This window comes from Caretta caretta, chromosome 14 (genome assembly GCF_965140235.1).
Source record: "Caretta caretta isolate rCarCar2 chromosome 14, rCarCar1.hap1, whole genome shotgun sequence".
Lineage (NCBI taxonomy): Eukaryota > Metazoa > Chordata > Testudines > Cheloniidae > Caretta > Caretta caretta.
Genome location: NC_134219.1, coordinates 25,345,946 through 25,367,816, shown reverse-complemented (window position 1 = coordinate 25,367,816; position 21,871 = coordinate 25,345,946). Strand labels below are relative to the sequence as shown.

The 21,871-nt window shown below is 43.6% G+C and overlaps 1 protein-coding gene across 3 annotated transcripts in view; it reads left to right on the top strand.

Moving 5' to 3' along the window:
* Positions 1-21,871, top strand: part of DNAH9 (dynein axonemal heavy chain 9) — a 402,358-nt gene that overhangs the window by 161,340 nt on the left and 219,147 nt on the right. For 2 of the 3 annotated variants that reach the window (XM_075119375.1, XM_048817608.2), the window contains 4 exons: positions 7,310-7,471; positions 13,769-13,965; positions 17,258-17,420; positions 21,481-21,604. In XM_075119375.1, coding sequence (XP_074975476.1) covers positions 7,310-7,471; positions 13,769-13,965; positions 17,258-17,420; positions 21,481-21,604 — 646 coding nt within the window. Of the gene's footprint in view, positions 1-7,309; positions 7,472-13,768; positions 13,966-17,257; positions 17,421-21,480; positions 21,605-21,871 lie in introns of those variants that run through there. The other variant, XM_075119376.1, reaches the window with a different exon arrangement.

The following is a 21,871-nucleotide window of genomic DNA, read 5'->3' as shown; positions in this document are numbered from 1 at the left end:
ACATCACCCTCCTATACCCCAAACCCCTCCTCCCCAACCCTACCCCGGAGCCCGCAATCCCAGCCGGAGCCCTCAACCCTCCCTCCCCCCCCCCCCCCATGCCCCTGTGGAAGCTGATGTGGAGAGCACTGAAATCAGCACTGAGCTCTGGCTTTGCTTTTCCAGTCACACCGAGCTACAGTAAATGCATCGCATTTTCACACTGAAAACCAGAAAATGAAAAAAGCATTCTTGTGCCATAGCGTGGAATCCTCAGTCATCAGGAAAAGCAGATAGAGAAATCTCACTTGCCTTATCCTTTAGATGGATAAAGAAATTTTCAGCTGCCAATACTGTAGGTAGTAGTATAAAGGCCTTTTAAAATTCAGTTTAATCCTGAATAAACAATCAAGTGCTTGAGCATATAATCGCTTCATTTACAAAGGACCTTTAGCAAATGTTCTTCCACCAGCTATTTTCTAAATGCAGGAGCAGCTCATGGTAACAGGTATGTGGCACAAAACCTATGCAAATTGCAGCTCCTGAGGGTTCTACCTTTGGAACTTTCTGTCTCTGTCTTGTTTTACTGCTGACTCTGCACCGATGGTTAACTGCTGTTCCACTTGTGATCTGCTGAAAGAATCTGTCATTATCACATTATCTTAGCTGTAGCTAAATATTGAATCAGTGACTTACAATCCCTGCCTGATTACTTTTCTCAAAACAGGCTGACAGTCCTTATTATAAGGACTGTGCTAATTGTCTCACTCCAGGAACCTTTGCCTTAGTTGCTACTGCTAATGGAGAATGAGTGAATGCAAGTCTACCTGTGTATGTGAATATTACCCAGAAGAGGATGCTCCAAAGTAGCCATCTGCAGAAATCGTTTCTGACAGAGATCTGCTGACTTGTTGCTTTTATGTTGTTCAGACTTTCAAAGTGCCTGTATATGTAATACTCAATGCCAGCTTGATTGGCAGGCTAATGGCCTGCGTTGCACAGTGAGAGTGACTCGCTATGGATTGCACTGAAGGTGAATCCTAGTGGAATTCACTCCATTTTTCTCCAGAATGCTAGAGGGTTTACACTACACAAATAAAAGACATGGCTGAATGTGAAGGAACCTGACACAAACCTAGTGGCTGGAGGTTCTTCTGACAGTCCTGAGTACACTGTGTCAAATGGTGCTCAAATTCGCCTTGACTAGACAAGAATGTTTAGTGCCCTTCTTTTGGGACTTGGAGCACCTACAAGATATTCTATAGCAGTGGTTGCAGGTCCCAAATATTGCTATTGGATGTGATTTCCTCCACTGCTCACCTGCTCGTCACCCTTTGGCCAGGCCAGGATGAACCACACTGGTCCAGCGGCTAGGTGATGAGTTGGCATTATATAATTAGAGCAAAATATGTTTACAGGGTGGTTTGCTATACTTGTCACACTTGGCATGCCAAAGTGACCCTTGAAACAGCTTGTCACAGCACGGATGTGACCCTGCAGACTATTGCCTGATACCTGGTTTGCTCTAGAATTGCTCTTGTCTCCATAGGAGCACACTGGACAAATTGCCAAGTGGTAGGGAGATGAGTTGGGGATTGGCTTTGATAAATCAGAAGAGAAACTGACAATTGCTTTGGATAGAAACAGGAAGACCAGGAGAGAGTTGCAACTGGAAGCACTGAACCAGTGGAGGGACATTGTAATGGTCTCAAGTTGCAGTGTGGGAGGTCTAGGTTGGATATTAGGAAACACTATTTCACTAGGAGGGCGGTGAAGCACTGGAATGGGTTACCTAGGAAGGTGGTGGAATCTCCATCCTTAGAGGTTTTTAAGGCCTGGCTTGACAAAGCCCTGGCTGGGATGATTTAGTTGGTGTTGGCCCTGCCTTGAGCAGGGGGTTGGACTAGATGACCTCCTAAGGTCTCTTCCAACCCTAATCTTCTATGATTCTATGACAGGGCTTTCTTTGGCCAATAGGCAAGTACATTTAGAGCTGCTATGGAATGGAAAAGCCTCAAGTCAGGTCTGTATTTGTGGGCATTCCTTTGTGGTTTTGAATAGGAATAATGAGACTGTTTTCCAAACTGGTGGCAGGAGCGTGCAGCTGCTGTCTGTGGACCAAGAGACAAGAAAGCAAAACTCAAACCCAGAAAACCTAGGAGCTAGAGTGTAAAGTGACGTACCTACATACATCACCTACCAACAGAGATGCTCATCGCTTGGGAGGTAGGATGGTCCCTGGCTAAATGCTAGCCTAGAGTTAGGAGAGCTGGGTTCAAGACCCTGCTCTACCACAGAGTTCCTCTGTGACCTTGAACAAGTCACTTAGCATTTGGCCCAGATCCTCAGAAGTCATTAGGCTCCAAACTCACATTGATTTCAACAGAAATTAGGAGTCTAAATACCTTAGAAGCTCTGGAGCTCTGTTCGCCATTTAGAACAGTATTTCCCCACCTCACAGGGGTGTTGTCAGGTTAACAACACTAAAGGTAGAGAGGTGCTCTGAGGCTATGGGAATTGGGGCCATATAAAAAGTACCTTTGACAAACACACACTAGCAAATCAGCAGTACTCAACCACATGGGCTCTTATGGGCAGGCAGACCTCATATCAGTCTTGCCTCCTCCATTGTCCCTTGATCCCAGCTATCTCAGCTCAGGAAATCCCTATTCCAATTCATGTCTCTCTCTGTTGTGGGACTGCGACTGTGTGACTTGCCTGCCATTCCCAGAATGCCTTTCCAGGTCTTCCAAAGCAGCGCCAGGACAGTGCTCTGGAAATGGCTTATGCTCTGTTTTTGTCAATAGGAGAAAGGCTATTCTGCCTTACTGTGCTGTGCCAAAGGACTCCTAAGGGAACGCTGTTCACATGCTTTCCCAGACATGGTGACACACTGCATTTGCTTGAGCTGGGAACAACCCCCACTGAAAACCCAACAGCCTGTTCTTGGTGGCTGGCCATATGGAGGCTGGGTGTATGTGTTCTGACTCTCCATGCATACTCTATTCCAGTTTGGCTGACTGCTTTGCCCCTCTCTTTCCCTGACCCTCCATGTCATTGGTCTCCCATTGCACACCCCAGAATTGTAGCTGTAGTGTATAGGAATTGGGACTGTCTCTTTAAAGAGAACACAGAGAACACCACTAGAGGGCTCACTCACTATTGACTTGGAACCTGACTGTGCTTGTGTGATTTCTTCCTGTTATGTGCACACAGGACACAACAGTAGCCCTGGAGGAGTAGCTTGTAAACACCCACCCCGCTGCTGAGGTAATAACAGTACTTAGATTTATTCCTTCCATGTCGACCACATGGACAAGGGTCACTTCACAGAGCCAGCTATTTTCTGAAATTATTTTAATTTGTAATTGAACTAATTGGATTAAAAGTCATTTATTTCTGGGTCATACAGTACAAGCTGTGATTTTTACCCTTGTGCTAGGGAAACTTCAGCGTTTACTCCTCACAGTCCCCTTTGCGCCTCTCATCAGCCCACTGTATCGTAATCTTGGGCTCCATCCATACCCCTAGCAAGCAGGGAAGGCTGTGCTGTGACCCCTGGCATGGCATTACTGGCCATCATCTCAGCAGGGCATAGTTATGATAATGGAGGCTAGGAGCCATCTGTCCTGTTTTCTCCATTTCCTCCACAAAATTTTGCTTGCCTGTCCAAAAAGCCCCAGTGAACCAATTACTTTGTTTTACAGGATGCAGTGCTCAGGAGATAGGAACTATGAGCAAAACAAAGCAAACCCAGCATTCATGGTTCATTTTATACCTCTTTGCACTTCAAGTCTGGAATGAGTGTGGTGATAATTCAGGTTTTGGATGAATGCTTAGAGTGTTGAATTATTAAACATCAAACAGTTGAAAAACAAGATTGCAAATCTGTTTATTCCCAGTATATTTATTTCTAGCATATGGCAGTATGCAAAGGAAAGGCCGATGGAGGTCCAGACTGCTCCAAGGCTGTACTGCATGCACATTCCCAACAGAAGGCTTTACTGTTGCTAGTTCTGCTGTCTAGGGGATCAATATTTCCATGTGAAGATGATGCAATGTCTTTCATGTGTGCCATGGTGGCAGCAGAAGGAAGAAGGAACTTCCTGGTGTCTTCCATCACATGAACCCCTTGCAGCCATGTAGTGCTGAATGTATGTCTGCTCAGAGGAGCCAATGGGTATAGAAAGATTGCTTCTTTAGCGCTGTAACACAGAGCCATGAGGTACCCTAGGCCATACCAGACAGTAATGCTGGGGCTGCACGCTTCGTCCCAAACGATATGCATGGGTGAACTTGTAAACATAAACCAGTAGTTCTCAACCTGTTTACCATTGTGGGCCACATATGCAGTTCTCTGTGTTATGTGGGTCACATCCACACAATATATATACTACCTAAATGGCTCTGAGGATGGCATATGGGCTGTAGCTGTGTGCTGATTAGACCTCAAGTGGCCCACAAGTTGAGAACCACTGTCATAAACCAAGAAAAGTGCAATGATTGGTTTTCCATTCAGGGCTCCTTTCCACTGGGAGCCGAGTCTTGTCCAGCAACCCCACCAAGTCACACTGTTGATGGGCAGGGGCTAAGTGCATGCTGCAGCCTATCTGAACTGTTTTCTTAGGGCTTTGCCTGGTTAGTTAATAAATCTCAGACCAAGGTCTGGACCCACTAATGAAGTCAGGGTTTCTGTACTGTAAATCCATCCATGGGGATGCTCCCATCCTGCCTGGATTCATCCCGGCACTGGGAGCCAGACAGATGCGCTGACATGTAAATACAATTTGACTGATGTTTGTCATCATGCTATGTGCTGCCACAGGCTGTGAAGACATCTGTTCCCAGACCAAGGGAGCTATTAATGAGTGTAGTGGTAGCAAAACAGCTTGCGAGTGTGGGGAGCTGCTGCTGAGGACTATTAGAGGCAGGTGTAACCTGCTGTGGAAGCGCAGGGGGATAAGATGGACTGAACTGCACTGTTGTAGTGATTTGTCTCCTTGTGTAGAGATAATCATGTTATATGGTTTGTAAGGCTAACATCAATGCTCAGAGGTAAGTAGCTCATTCATAGAAGGGCTTGGATGCTACACACCCAATCTTTGCCAAGATCTATTAAACTAGCTGCATGTGCTAGGCAGAACAGTGAAACTTATTGGCAGCTCCATCCATCCAGACAATCACTATGTTCTCAAGTAAATTCACCCAGGAAAATGATAAAGGACAAAACCACCCCATCACCTGTGGACGAACACTTTTTTCACAAAATGATCACTCTGTGCCTGACCTCTCAGTCCTTATCCTCAGAGAAAACTTGCATAAACAGACAGGCATGGAAGCTTAAATTCATAACTTTGCTAAAGAGTAAAAATTATGGACTGAACAGTGACACTGGATTTCTGGCTTGTCACAACCATCTGTAACCCGCTAAACCCTCTTTTTGTCCTGTGACTGCAGAGGTGTTAACGGGCCACTCTACCTTGAAGGGTCCCTTACAATACATGCTAACTACTTATGCTAAACAATCTCTCCCACCTTGCATTTTGCTGTGAGCTGCGAGGACCTTTCCCAGACCTGAAGAAGAGCTCTGTGTAAGCTCCAAAGCTTGTTTCTCTCACCAATAGAAGTTGGTCCAATAAAAAAAATATTACCTCACCCACCTTGTCTCTTTAAGACCTGGAGGTTGTCACCAGACCTGATGGTTTCAGAGAGGCCCAGTGATCCCTGTCATCCCGAGGCTGACCTGCTGGACAGAACCCTTCTAAGCTTTCAGGAGTCAGCTATTTTCAAAACACAGTTTGGTTCAGAAAAAAAAAATATGCCAATTTGCCAATCCTCAAATGTAAAAAAACCCCAACCAACCTATGGGCACTTGGTGAGCAAGAGCACTTTAGATTGCATTTCAGCGCATTTTATGTTTTATGTATAAATAATTAGACATAAGAAATAAAGCTTTATGTTTAATTCATGTCATTAAAAACCTTATGTATTGTTAATAGGCTTAGTTATAGGCGTCATCTCTTTGAAATATCATTCTTTTGTGCATTTTAATAGGGTGCATTGTAAACACACTGTTGTAAGCTGACAGCAGCTAATACTTCCTCTAGACAGCACATGCCTAATTAAAGTCACTTATTTTATGTTTTTTTAAGTCTACTCACTCGAGATTTCCAAACTGGTTTTTCCCTCTTGGCTGGCAGCACCAGGGAGATGCTGGGGAGGTGAAGGGCCCTGATTCTGGGCTGAGGAGCAGTCGGTGCAGCTTGGAGAGGTCTCCTGAGCCTCAGTCACAGTGCACTGGGCCAAGACCTTTGCAGGGCCTGGTTTAGATGCTCCAGAGCCCGCATGTTTCTGCTGCTCACTTGGTGTGGTGATGGCAGGTGACCACCTTTACCTCCCAGAGAGGCAACAACAGCAGCAGGGGACCCCTTTGCCCCCAGGAGTAGTGGCTTCCGCCGTGCCTCTCCCCTCAAGAGCAGCGGGGTCCAGAGAGCACTAACACCCCAGCTGCTGGGCGCAGGACATCTGCTTGGCTGGGTGGGCGGGCCAGGCCCACTGCACCTTCTAATCTTCTCTTGGTAGGAAACTCCAACCACACCCTCTTCCTCCCAGCCACACTCTCTGTCATGGCAGCCAACACAGGGAGGGGGAAGAGCCCATGGACTGGGGTGATCTTCCTGGGACTGGGGGTACAGGGAGGCAGTATGGCGTAGTAGATAGAGTGCTGTACTGGGATTCGGATGGCCTGGCTTCTATTCCTGGCTGCAGCATTGGCCTATTGAAGTGACTCCCCGAAGGTCACACACCTTTCTTTGCTTTAGTTTCCCCAGCTGTGGAATGGGGATGATGATACAAAGCTCCTTTGTAAAGTGCTTTGAGATCTGCTGGTGGGCGGGTCTTTGTAGGAGTTAGGAATTATTCGTATGCTGGCCCAAGGGCTAGCATTCCTCAGCAGTGCAGTGCACAATGGTTGACTGCAGTGTAGGATGGTGCCGAAGTATTTAGGTCAGATCTTCCATGGCCTGTGACTGTCTTTGCCATTATTCTTTGTACTGATCTTTGGAGTCTTTCGTGCACAGAACAAAGCAAAAGCAGCACAAAATGCTTTGCTGCAGGCACACTGGGAAGCCCTGGGGAACACAGTCTGCATTCTCCAGGGGCTGGCTGGGTAGGGAGCGACTGAGCAGTCCTGCTGCATGCTTACCACAGTAGCTCTGCATTCGTCGCTCTTCACCCCCAAACCCGGCATGTTAGTGCAGATACAGGAGAAGCTGGGTGTGCTATGTGTAGCTGATATGTGTGTGTGCGTGTGTGTATATGTTCTCTACAGGGCATTCTGTTTTCTACCCTGGAGTGTCTGAAGGCTCCCCAAGACTTGGTGAAGCTCTACCTGCATGAGTCAAACCGTGTGTACCGGGATAAGATGGTTGATGAGACAGATTTCAGCACATTTGATAAAATGCAGACGGAGATGGTGAAGAAGTTCTATGATGTAAGTATTGCCGTTGGTGTTTGTCAGATTAACGCGCTCTGGGATAACCTCTCAGGGGCTAGCTGCCCCTGGACAGAATGACTGGACAGAAGTCTGCTCAGACATCTTATGTGTTTGGAGATGGACCCTGTTGGGGAGAACACAGGGCAGGGTGCCCAGACTTCTGTGGTGTCTCCTCAGCTCTGCCACTGACTGACTATGTGACTCCAGACTAGTCACTGCGCATTTCTCTGTGTCTCAGTTTCCCAAGGACTGTCTCCAGTCCTTAAAACACAGCAGCTGCACCACTGAAGCACTTCAATGAAGACACTACTTATGCTGATGGGAGGGGTTCTCCATTTCCCCAAGAGGTAGTAGCTAAATTGACAGGAGAAGTCTCCTGTCGACCTAGCTCCGTTTACACCAGCAGTTAGGTCAGGTTAACTATGTCACTCAGGAGTGTGGATTATTCCTAGCGTAGACCAGGCCCCAGTCTGTCAAATGGGTAAAGTAATGGATCCCTGCCTCACAGGGAGCTGCGGGGCTCAATTAAGTAATATAAGTAAAGTGCTTCAGGAGTCTGCAGTGATAGGTTCGAGACAAGGGTCAAGCTTGGGCTGAGTTCCCTGGTCTCAGCGGGAGGAGGCTGGGGTCAAGATGCAGCATGGAGTCCTTGGCACTCCTTGGTCCAACAATATCTTTCTAAGGAAACCTCTGTACTCTAACCCCTTGGGATTACAATGGTATGGTCCTCCTAATGTGCATGCAGTTAAAGGTGCTTCTACTTGGATAAGTCCGTTTACACAGGCATAACTGTGTCCACACTAGGGCTTGTACTCATTTAATTATCCCAGTATAAAGTAACACCCTCAACTGCCATAGTTAAACTAATACCAACGCTGCGTGTAGGCCAGGCCTTAGTGCTCTGAGGGATCCAGCCTCAGGGATCCCAGCGGTACTGAAGGTGAGGGGGCTTCTCTAATCCCGTGTCCTACCTGTGCATATGTGTGGGCCCCTCCCTCTTTTAGTGCTCACTCCCTCCCCTGAAAAGAACAAGAGCCATCAGACCCGCCCTTCATCCTGGGCACTGGTAGTCAACCCAATACGCATACGCCACAGCCATGCACTGTCCTGCCTCCAGCTCTCACCACACACGTGGCACTCCCTGTCCTGACAGCTCCATCCAATCTACTTTCCCTGCAGTGCTTCCTGTCTCCGATGAAGCACCCAGTATTAGGAATAGAGGATCAGATCAGAGCTTATCTCTCATAACTGTGCTATCTGCAGATGTTCTCCCCTTCCATATAACTGCATAATTCTGGGATTCCAATGGCACGTTTGTTCTCAGCAGTACTTTGTGGAAATCAGCTCCATGGCTGAATTATGCATTGCATTAAAAAGTTTCTTTTTACCAGATTGAAATTTGTTGCCTTTCATTTTCAGTGACTGCCCCTTTGCTCTATCTTAAGAAGGAGGGTTAATAGGAGCACCCAATATACTTGCTCTGTGCCAGTTTGTGTTATGTTATCATGTCCCCTTTTACTTACAAGAACAGTCATACTGGGTCAGACCAGTGGTCCATCTAGCTCAGTATCCTGTCTTCTGACAGAGGCTAATGTCAGGTGCTTTATAGGAAATGAACAGGACACTCACTCATGGAGTGATCCATACCCTATTGTCTACTTCCTGCTTCTGGCAGTCAGAGGCTAGGGACGCCCAGAGCATGGGGTTGCATCCCTGACCATCTTGGCTAATAGCCATTGATGGACCTGTCCTCCAGGAACTTATCTAATTCTTTTTTGAGCCATGTTATAGTTTTGGCCTTCACAACATCCCCTGGCAACAAGTTCCACAGGTTGACTGTGTTTTGTGTGAAGAAGTACTGCCTTTCTGTTTTTTTAAACCTGCTGCCTATTAATTTCATTGGGAGATCCTGGTTCTTGTGTTATGTGAAGAGGTAAATAACATTCCCTTATGCATTTTCTCCACACCAGTCATGATGTCATAGATCTCTATTATATCTGCCTTTAACCTTTTTTCCCAAGCTGCAAAGTCCCAGTCTTTTTAATCTCACCTCATATGAAGGCTGTTCCATACCTCTAATCGTTTTTGTTGCACTTCTCTGTACCTTTCCCAATTCTAATATGTCTTCTTTGAGATGGGGTAACCAGAACTGCACACAGTATACAAGGTGTGAGCCTACCGTGGATTTATGTAGTGCCATTATGATATTTATGTCTTCTTATCTATCCTTTTCCTAATGGTTCCTAACATTCTGTTCGTTTTTTTGAATTTGTATTTATCAACATTGAATTTCATCTGCCATGTTTTGTGAGATCCCTTTGTAACTATTCACAGACTGCTTTGGACTTAACTATCTTGAATAATTTTGTATCATCTGCCAACTTTGCCACCTCATCATTTATCCCTTTTTCCAGATCATTTATGAATATGTTGAACAGCACGGGTCCCAGTACAGATTCCTGTGGGAACCCACTATTTACCTCACTTCGTTCTAAAAATGATCATTTATTCCTATGCTTGTTTCCTGTCTTTTAACCAGTTAGTGATCCATGAGAGGACTTTTCTTCATATCCCATGACTGCTTACTTGGCTTAAGAGCCTTTGATTAGGGACTTTGTCCAGGCTTTCTGAAAGTCCAAATGCACTATATCATCTGGATTGATATTGTCCACCTGTTTGTTGATCCCCTCTAAGAATTCTGATAGACTGGTGAGGCACAATTTCCTTTACAAAAGCCGCGTTGACCCTTACCCACCCAATTATGTTCATCTGTGTGTCTGTTCATCTTATGCTCCAGTACGTCTGTTAGTCTATAAGGTGCCACAAGACTCTTTGCCACTTTGAAAATTCTATTGTTTACTATAGTTTCAACCAATTTGCTTGGTACTGGAGTTAGACTTACCAGCCTGTAATTGCCAGGGTCTCCTCTGGAACCTTTTTTAAGAATTGGTGTCAATTAGGTATCCTGTAGTCATCTGATACAGAAGCTGATTTAAGTGATAGGCTGCATACCACAGTTTGTAGTTCTGCAATTTCATAGTTGAGTTCCTTCAGAACTCTTGGGTTAATACCATCTAGTCCTGTGGACATATTACTGTTTAATTTATCAATTTGTTCCAAAACCACCTCTGTTGACACCTCAATCTGGTACAGTTCCTCAGATTTGTCACCCAGAAAGAATGTCTCAGATGTGGGAATCTCCCTCACATCCTCTGCAATGGAGACTGATGCAAAGAATTCATTTAGCTTCTTTGGAATGGCCTTATTGTCCTTGAGTGCTCCATTAGCACCTTGATTGTCCAGTGGCCCCCACTGACTGTTTGGCAGGCTTCCCTATTCATCTTCTCTCTAAATCAGTGGTTTCCAAACTTTATTGGTTCATATACCATGTTCTTAAAAACATGGTGTTGTAAGTACCATGTGCAAATTTCTCCTTTTTGTGCACATTTTAGTCTTTAATGGGCTTAACTGTATTTTGACATGTACTTGATTGTTTGCTAACCCATCCCAATCCTTTCATCCCCTCTTCCTAAAAAAGTTTAGCCAGGCCTCTAATCATTTTGTTTGCCTGTCTCTGAATCCCCTCTATTTTCACTATATCCTTTTCAATAGAGTGACCAGAATTAAATACAGTTCTACAGGAGAGCATGAACCATGGATTAATATAGTGGCATTATAATATATCAGTGTTATATTTTATTCCTTTCCTGTAGTGCCCTCACACTTTGTTTGCTTTACGGCCATCACTGCCCATAGAAGAGAGGTTTTCATGGAAGTGAGTCCACAGCAATGGCCAGCTCTGGTTCCTGAGTGGGGGGAGTTAATTTAGAGCCCAGAGAGGGGTGTGGATACTTCACATTTTTCCTTACAGTGTGCACAACATTGCATTTATCACGACTGAATTTCATCTCCACTAGTGCTCCCCAGTTGTCAGTGTCAGGGGTGTTGGACGCTCCTCAGTGCTTTCTCCGGTCTGGCCTAGTCTAAATAATCTGGTGTCTTCTGTAAGCTTTGCCACCTCACTGCTCACTCCTTTTCTTGATCATTGCTGATTTGTTTCAGCATCAGCTGTTTTTATAGCCCCACCTGTGACAGGGCCTCATTTCTATCCCCTGAAAAGGATAGGCACCTCCTCGAGCCCCCTCTTGTGACAACTGATGCCAGAGAAATAGTATAGATTCCAAGGCCAAAAGGAGCCATTGTGATCATTTAGTCCGACCCTCTGCATAACATAGGCCATAGAACTTACCCACAGTAATTCCTAGAGCAGCGCTTTCGGAAAGATGTCCACTCTTGATTAAAAATTTGTCAGTGATATAGACTCTGCCACAACCTTCGGTATAGCTTCCTTGCAATGCCCTTATTCTCCTTACGTGCTCCCTCTGCCCTCTTGTGGTGCAGCAGAGCCACCAGTTATCTCACAATACTGTGTGTTGTCCTGGTCATCCCATCTCAAAAAGGATATCTTACAACTGAAGGGGGTTCAGTGAAGAGCAATGAGAAAGGCCTGGAAAAACCCTCATCTGAAGATAGATTGAAAAGATTGGGATTGTCACATTGCTAAGGAGAGAAATAAGAGTCACATGTTAAAAGTCTATCAAATAATGGATGGTCTAGAGAGGGGAGACCAGGAGCTTCTGTTCTCTCTATCTCACAACCCATATACATGGGAAAAGTCAATGAAATGAACAAAGTGGGAAGTTCAAACTGGTAAAAGGAAATCCTTTTTCACATAACTTGTAAGTAGCCTGTAGAACTCACTTGCAGAAAGTCATTGAGCCGAAGAATTTAGCAAGATTCAAAAAGAGACTGGACGTTGAGATGGATCACAAGAATATCCAGAGTGGTAATAATTAATGACAATAAAAAATTGGAAGGAAGATTAACCCTTCATCCTAAGGGCTTCAGACCTATGTGTAAGGCAGATTACCCCACACCTGAATAGGTGGGATTCTTACACCTTCCTCTGACACATCTGGCACCAATCACCACGGTGCTTGTGTTCCTCATTGTTTTTATGACTATGGCTAATTACTTTTCAAATTCCTTCTTAACTAGTGTGACCAGATGTCCTGTTTTTATAGGTACAGTTCCGTTTTTTGGGACTTTTTCTTATATTGGTGCCTGTTACCCCCCACCACCTGTCCCGTTTTTCACAGTTGCTGTCTGGTCACCCTATTCTTAACCATCCTAATTTCAATTTTACATTTTTCACTCAGTGTAGATGGGGTTCCTTTTTATTCATTTCACTTGGGCTGATTTTTGACTTTTTTGAAAGATACCTGTTTGGCTTCAGTAATCTCCTGTACCTTGTCACTCAACCTTCCTGCTTCTCTTTTGAGTTCAGGGGCATAGATAGATCTTCCATGATGCTGCTATGGTATGCATGAGCAGCCACCATGCTGAATCCAAAGGATTTTAATTTCCTCATTTTTGATGTTAAAGTTTTTGGGACCTTTTACAGAAAACCCTCCCTTTTTAAAGTGTAATGTCCCAGTGCTAGTTTTCACTATGATCCTTGCCATTAAATGGCTGAACTTCCTGAAATTATATTGTTGGCTTCTGTAAGTGCCTCTGAGCTTATAATGAAACACCCCAAAGTCAGGAAACACAAAAGTGAAGGTTTGCTGAGCCCCTTTTACTCTGCACCACTACAGGGATGCTTTGAAATGCTGGTTTGGAATCTGTGAGCTGTGATTATGGTTAGATACAAATTTAAAGCTCAGGTGTAGAAAACCATTGTATCATCTGAGAAATACTGTGTGTTCACTATGCCAGAGATTTGGGGCAACACTTTCAAAAGTGCATAAGTGAGTTAGGAGTCTAAGTCCCTTTGTCTTTTAAATCAGTGGGAGATAGGTGCCTAAACATTTTGGACAATCCCAGTAGCTGCCTAACTGCATCATTAGGTGCCTCAGTATGTTTAAAAATCTGGCCCTAAGGTCCAGATCCAGATAAGGTTTTCGGCACATTAGCCCAAGATTTAGACATCACTGAGATCCTCAGAGTCTCCACTCAGCTGCTGCTTACCTCTGTAGGTGTCTAAATTTCCTAGGCATCTACATTTTCACCACTGAAGTCCCCATGGTATCTGAGGAACTGCCAATGAGCCTGTGCACAGCTACCTCAGTCTAGGCGCCAGGTTACATCTAAACCAAGTGGGATCCTCAAACTAGGCTTGCCCCTCATCTCACCTGGGGAGGAATTGCATTGATCTGTTCTCCTGAAAAGAGCTTTCCCTTTGTTGCAATAGGAACAGGACATTCTGTATTTCCCTTTTGCATTTCATGGCAGGAAATCGAGGAGACTATAGAGGAGACCAAGAAGATGAACATGTACTGCCATTTTGCTAGAGGCGTTGGGGAACCCAAATACATGCCTGTTCAGACCTGGGAGTCACTGAATCGCATCCTTGTGGAAGCCTTGGATAACCACAATGAGGTCAATGCTGTCATGAATCTGGTGCTCTTTGAAGATGCCATGTGCCATGTGTAAGGAGATTTTCTATCTTTGTACTCTCAGAGAGTCATCAGCCTAAATGTCTTTGGAGCTGGTCTGTGTAATGCATTTCTGTTAACATTTTCAGAGGGGATGAGCAGCCATAATCACAGATGATGTCAGGAAGAGCTGAAAAAGCGGACATTAATCTCTCCTCACTTTCTCATCTGTTCACTGGGGATTTCCTATCTCCTAATGGGTATTGGAAGCCTTTTCTCACTGATGTTTGGCAAGCACTTTGAAACCTTCAGGCCTATGTCACACTTTCAAGTGACTTTCAAAGGTGTTAGGTGCCTAAAGCTGCAGAGTGGTGCCTGGGCAGATGGTTAAAAGTTTCTAAGCAGATATGGTGCCTACCTCCGTTGATTTCAATGGAATTTAAGCACCTAAAATGCTTAAGCCCTTTTGACAATCCCGCTAAGCACATGTCTGCACCTGTAGGCACTGGATACCTTTGAAAATGTGGCCCTTAGCAGCTTAAGTCTTACTGCAAGTCAATGGAATTTAGGTTCCTGTGGTCAGATTTTTAAAGTTTTTTAGGCACCTAAAAATGCAGATAGGTGCCTAGTGGGATTGCCAAAAGCACCTAAGTGAATTAGGTTCATCTAAGTGAAATCAATGGGAGTTGGGAGTCTAGGTTCTTTTGAAAATGTTACCCGGTGAGTATATATACTGTATATAAGAATCTCTGAACTAACAGAGCCCTAGAGCCCCATTAGCTACACTGAAGCAGTACTTTTTCATTAGGAAAGGGTGGTCTCACAGTTCCTTAAGTACCAGGAAACCAATCCAATTACTATAATAGAAAAGAACAACAGATACAATCCTTTGATCTACCCAGCTACTCCTTTGAGTCCTGGGAGCTCACCATCCTTTCATTTCCTGTAGCATAGTGCCTTGATATTTAATAAAACCATAATATTGCTTCATGCTAAGATGCTTTTATTCCATTCAGTTATGAAGTAGCAGTTTATCTTCAGCAAAGGCTTGCTTGGATCATCAAACTGTACTTGATTTTGTATTCCATGCATAAGGCAGACACACACACAAGCACTCTGGGTATTAGAATTTTTTCAGATTGTGATGTAAATGTTGTCTCTGTCATTTTCTCGTGTGTGCTCCCTGTGCACCAGAGGGGACTTGCTGGACCAAATCTGATTGCAGCCTCCCTCTAAATATTGTAAAAGATCAAGAGAAAAGGCTCTGATTTTTAAAGTTTATTTTCACATTCCTCCTTGTTCCCCTCCTCCTTTATTCCCGGCAGATGGTCTGTCAGACAGTACCACAGATATGAGCTGGTAGTCCTGACCCAAGATTTAATTCCTAAACTTCAGGAGCTAAATACAGTTAGTGGCTAAATCACCAAGTTGTTCAAGAGCTCAAATCCATCTGTGCTAATCACTAAACATTTCTGTGGCCTTACCCACACATCTATACTTTCATAATTACTGATTTTATCAGTGTTTTGCTTATTGCTCTGAAAGTAATGAAGAACCTGATGAGAAATTAAATTAAACAAGTAGGCCAGCTGAGTCTAGTGAGGGCGTCTCGTGGCATCCTGACCTTATTTAAAATGTAAATGAATTATTCTCTTATTCAAGATGTTTCTGGGAGAGCGGACTGATGGAATACGAACTACAAGTAGTTAGACCTGCAGTCTAACTGCTACCACAAGTTTCATGTACATTTAAGTTCTCCTTATATTTCCAAAAAGTAAATAAACCTTTTTCTGCCATTTCCCCATATCTCCTTGAAGTTAGCTTCTTGGACATGCCCCATTGATCTCAGCAGCTTGTGTCATTTCGCTTTTGGTGAAATAGCGACATCGCAGGCTCCATGGCCATGTTAATCACTGCACTGGGATCTAAACTTTGGCTAGTGAGTGAGATTTCCCCCTCCCCTGCTGGGAGGCAGCCCGGTAACAACTGTAGGAGGCAGCCCTGTAACAACTGTAGCCAAGAGACTGTGTCATTAATGTATAAGTGAAGAAGGTGTGATACAGACAGAGGGGAACGCTGTTTGCATCTGCTCAACCCACAGATAGCAGTGATGTCATGAGAGGTGGAGTTTAAGTCCCTCTCACTCTGAGTTTTTCTGAGCAGGGGTTAGAGCCACTATTTTTAATTTAAACGATCATGAAAACAGAGGTTCTGACCAAAATAAATAAAGCAGAAGTGGGTCTCCCTGAACCATGAATCACAGATGCAAAAAAAGTGGAGAAACTTTAAAAAAAACTTTGTAGGTTGCCTTTACATTGAAGATATTTTGATGGAATTTGGAGTTTTCACCAACGTACTCCATCCCCATGCCTGAGCCACTTGTTTGACAATTTAAAGGAAAGTATCTCATTGAACAAAACTGTTTTAAATAAATTGTATTTGCTGATGTCATAAACAAACAAGGATGCCAAGGAATAGCAAGTAATTTTTCCATCGCAGAGTTCAGTGATTTACTTCTACAATATTTCCTGTTGAATGTTCTCAGAAATGTGTCATCTTCACATGATTAGCTCACTCTTCTTTGTTAGCACACTTTTTCTGAAGGATACAGTCTAGTGCAAACAGGAATTAACTCAGGGATGACCTCTGGCCTTACACTGGAGCTCAGATTAGATGATCACAGTGATCTGCCCTTATAATCCATTAATCTTTATTTAGTGCCCCATCCTTGTGCATGTCATTGGTGAGACTACTCCATGTGTCAGTCTGAGCAAGGATGACAGAATCTGGCCCTTAAAGAATTAGTAGTTTTGATAAGGAAGACATACTGACAGAGCTTTCCTAGAAGGGAATTACACTGATCTAGATACATGAAGATATTAATAATACATAATGGGACTCCTCATGTGACTAATAGCTCACCAGTGTCATCAAGCCCATGGTTAATGTGGATCCTTGGACATTTTCTGAGAGGAAATGTCTACTAGCGGGACTATTAGAGCACATTTACCCAGCAAATTATTCTGGTTTGACCCATGTTCCATGTAAATGGAGGACTGACCTTTACTGTAAGATGTTCCTGAACATCATAACACAGCATACGAATCCAGAAATAGCCGAGACGGGAAGCTCTGAATTGCCATAGAACCATTTACTGGTTGGTTGCATTGTTTACTAAAGATCTCACCCAAAGAGTATCGAGTGCAAACGTGCCCCTTAGATTGGCACCACTGCTGTGATTCTGCTCCTATTCTCAGCCTAATTTGTTACTCAGTAAAATATATATTGAAATGCTTCGTGTGGAAAAAAGTTTTCTTGACCAGAGATTCTGTATGCTTCAATTTAGTTGCCGCATCAATCGTATCTTAGAATCCCCCAGAGGAAACGCCCTGTTGGTTGGTGTAGGTGGAAGTGGCAAGCAGAGCCTGACAAGACTTGCAGCTTTCATTAGCTCATTGGAGGTTTTCCAGATCACTCTGAGGAAAGGCTATGGAATCCCTGACCTGAAGGTAGGTGGCGTTGAAAGGTGGGAAGGGAGAGGAAACAGAAACTTGTACTTCTTCCATACAGAGCTTTGTCTTTTCTATGTGTTGGAGAAACCTCCAGTGTAAATGAAAAGAGATTCCAATCGGATCGCAAAGAACAGTCATTCTCTCCAAAATTCATCAGTTAATGATTTCTCATAGCTTTGTACCTGTAAAGGGCTATAGAGAGATGATGATGATGATGATGATGAAGATAATAATAAAGTATTACTATTTTTAAGACAATAAAAAGAATACTTAATCAACCCAGGAGTAATCAACTATGGAATGATGTAGCTAGAGGTGGTAGAGATTTATTAAGTCATATCCAGTTCATCTCTGACTTCCTGGATGCTATAAGAGTTGGAAACAGCACATGGATCCTAACAATACATTTTCTGGTAAACAGTGAATTGGAAGCTGTGAGAGAGGTTTTTTTTTATGCAAATGGAATGATTTATAAATGTTTTAGCTGCTGGCAAATGATTATAGATTACTTGTTTTTGCTTTCCCACCAAGGCAAACTGGAGCTACATTGTCCAAGTCCTGTCCTGCATCATTAGACTGGGGCTCCTGCTGGAATGGACAGCTTCCACTGAGAGGCCAGTTATGGCTCTGGTGATAGCAAATCTCTACCAAGTTTTGGAAGCGCACATTTAAATGCATCTGCTTTCTTATTTAGGGTTTGACTTCAGTGGGGACTGCAAGATTTGGCTTTTAGACATTGTTTATTTAATAATCAAATGTATTATGAGGAATCACTGGAGTTTTTATTTAATGTTGCATCATTTTCTGCCTTCAGATAACTTTGCAGCACTGATCAGTTTGTCTTGCTTTCTGACATGTCTGTGTAATCATCCTGAGCCTATCTCTTCTCATCCATTCAGTTCCACCCGTGAAAAGGTTCCTGGGATAATCTGGGGTTGACCTCCTCATTTGTTAGATAGCCTACTCTTCCCACAAAGACTATACTCTGATTCTTATGTTCAGAAGCTTGTTTTCAAAGCATGTTCCTGTTTCAGGTTCTGTGATGGCGGAAGGTTTTTGACATTCCCTTCACTCTGTACCCATTCTACAGGAATTTATGAAAAATACTGGTTAATTATTTTTCTTGGGTCTAGAAGAACCAGATGGTTTAGTCTGCCATTGACCCGTAACATTGTTATAATTCACTTATTCTAGGTATTCTGTAGGAAATGTAACAACTGACTGTGTTTGGTAGAACCATATTTGCCTACTGAAGTTCTAAACGTGTTTCAAAAGCAAGGGTCAATGTACTATCCTGAGCGCCCTTCTAATCCCACTGTATTCTGTGCACATGAACTAATGGGAAAGTCCAGCTGAGTTGGTAGGGGGAAAAAAACCCGGAATCACAGTGACAGCTTTTGCTTTTACTGTGTTTTAAATAATAATGTTCTTTCATGTTCATAATTGTGAGGTAGATACTCTGAAAAGGGGAGGAAGGATAGTCCAGTGGTTGGGGCACTAGCCTAGGGCTAGGACACCTGGGTTCAAGTCCCTGCTCTGCCACAACCTCCCTGTGTGAGCGAGCTTGTGTAAGTCAGATAGTCTCTCTGTGCCTTGGTTCCCCCTCTGTACTACAGGGATAAGAGCCATGGCCTGCCTCATAGGGTTTGGGAGGATACATACATTGAAAATTGGGTGATGCTCAGCTACCATGGTAACGGGGACATCCCTGTGTCTTAGGCTGTGTCTACAGTTCAAGCTAGGGGTGTGATACCCCAGCTCATGTACACACGTGCGCTAGCTCTGGTTGAGCTAGTGCGAGTATAAATAGCAATGTAGCTGCGGTAGCATGGTAGCAGCAGCAGCGGCATGGCTAAGCCATGCTGAGTATATCCCCACTGCTTGTGTACCCATCATGGCACTGCTGCTGCTCCCCGTCTTACTGTGGCTGCACTGCTATTTGTACTCACACACGCTTGAGGAGAGCTAGCATGAATACATGTATGTGAATAGGAGATCACAGGATGACCACAAGCTGTCAATGTGATACTGCCGTGAAAAAGGCTAATTCAGTCCTAGGGTGCATTAGACAAGGTATTTCCAGCAGAGACAGGGAAGTGTTAGTACCATTACACCAGGCACTGGTGAGACCTCATCTGGAATACTGAGTGCCGTGCTGGTCTCCCATGTTTAAGAAAGATGAATTCAAACTGGAACAGGTACAGAGAAGTGCTAATAGGTTTTCCATTCCTCTGATCATCCTGTCTTCTAAGAGGAGACTCAAAGAGCTTGACTTGTTTAGCCTAACCAAAAGAAGGCTGAGGGGAGATATGGTTGCCCTCTGTAAATACATCAGAAGAATAAATACCGGGGGGGAGAGGAGTTATTACAATTAAGTATCATTGTTGACACAAGAACAAATGGATATAAATTGGCCATCAACAAGTATAGGCTTGAAATTAGGTGAAGGTTTCTAACCATCAGAGGAGTGAAGTTCTGGAACTGCCTTTCAAGGGGAGCAGTGAGGACAAAAAACCTAACTGGCTTCAAGACTGTGCTTGCTAAATTTATGGAGGGGTATGATGAGACTGCCTGCAATAGCATGTGGCCCACTGGCGACTGCCAGGAGCAAAAATCCCCAATGACTGGAGACAGGACACTAAATGGGGAGGTCTCTGAGTTATTACAGAGAATTCTTCCCCATGTATCTGCCTGGTGGGTCTTGTCCACATGCTCAGGGTCTTACTGATCACCACATTTGGGCTTGGGAAGGAATTTTCCCCTGGGTCAGATTGGCAGAGACCCTGTTTTGTTTTGTTTTGTTTTTCTTGCCTGCCTCTGCAGTGTGGGGCATGGGTCACTTGCAGGTTTAAACTAGAGTAAATGGTAACCTGAAGTCTTTAAACCATGATTTGAGGATTTCAGTATCTCAGCCAAAACTTAGGGGTCTATTACAGGAGCGAATGGATGAAGTTCTGTGGCCTGCAATGTACAGGAGGTCAGATTAGATGATCATTATGGCCCCTTCTGGCCTTAAAGTCTATGAGTCTATGTTAGAGGGCTCATGTGACTTTGAGATAGTAATTGAGCCCTTCTCGCAAATGCGATCATAAAGGCGTGGCAGAATCTATTTGCACTTGTATGCTTTGTGATGGAAAGGGATGAAGGAAGGAAAACAGCACAGTTAACTGGTCCTATCAAAAATATTCCCAGTATGCCCTCCACAGGGGAGAAGAAATGATGCAGTGGAAAAGAAAATTTTTCACAACATTCTTCTGGTCTCACTACTCAGTGTGCAGAATATAAGTCCTTAACTGAGGCTCCTTCCCTCAGCTGCACAGTGTGTTGGGAACATGCCATGCTGGGGGCTCTCAACTAAGAAATGAGTTATTTTATTTTTATTTTGTTATCACTGAAATAAAAATGGACAAGTAGAGAATAGGGACAGAAAGAACAGCATATCCAGCCACTGAGATCATCTCCCAAATACCTCTGTCCCATCACATATATGATTCACTGCAGTCCATAATTTGTGAAACACAAGACTTCAAATATTGTGGCAGCAGCCACCAGTAGCAGATCACTGTGTAGAAAGGTCTCTGCAATCTGACACGATCTATACTTCAAACTAATCAGGGATTCTACCATCCAAGTTTAACAGAAATAGCAACAGTGCTCCATCTTCAGCAATGATCTGTGATTTTTAAATGCCCTATCTCCAATCAGAAAGGTTTTAAAAAGATCATTTCCTGAATAAAATGATTCAGAAAATTATGTATAGTTTTCTCAGGGTCTGTCTTTTTATTTGTCTTTTGTACAGCACAGAGCATGTTGTCAATGCTTAGCAAATAATAATTAATTAATACTAGCAGTATCCTTGGAAATGTTCTGTCATAAAGTGGAGAAGATATAAAGAACAACCTTCATGCTAATTAATTCTGATTGTTTTGTTTTCAGTTGATCAGAAGATTTTGAACAGGCAACATCCTGCTTGAAATGTCCCCAATGAAAATGCACTTTGTGACCGAGACTTTGCAGTAGATAAGCACAAACGCTTTACTTTCTTTTCAATCTACAGGCAGACTTGGCAAACCAGTATATTAAAACTGGAGTGAAGAATGTTGGCACTGTGTTCCTTATAACTGATGCCCAGGTGTCTGATGAAAGGTTCTTAGTGCTGGTAAATGACTTGTTAGCTTCAGGTATGCATCTCATTGATTTTATTTCCGGTCTCCTTTTCCACATAAATGTGCACATAGTAATGTCTGCAGCTGTTCCATAGAAGAGATTGTAACATTTGCTAAAAGTGATAACTGAACAAAATAAGCTATAAAATTTGTAAATTAAATCTCAAGGAAGAAAGCAGCTAGTAGATTTTGGCCTTCTCAGACATCTGTGACCCAGTCAGTTAGTTTGCGCCCTACTTTCAAAGCTCTTTAATTCTACTTATAATTGTTAAGTCATTTCTG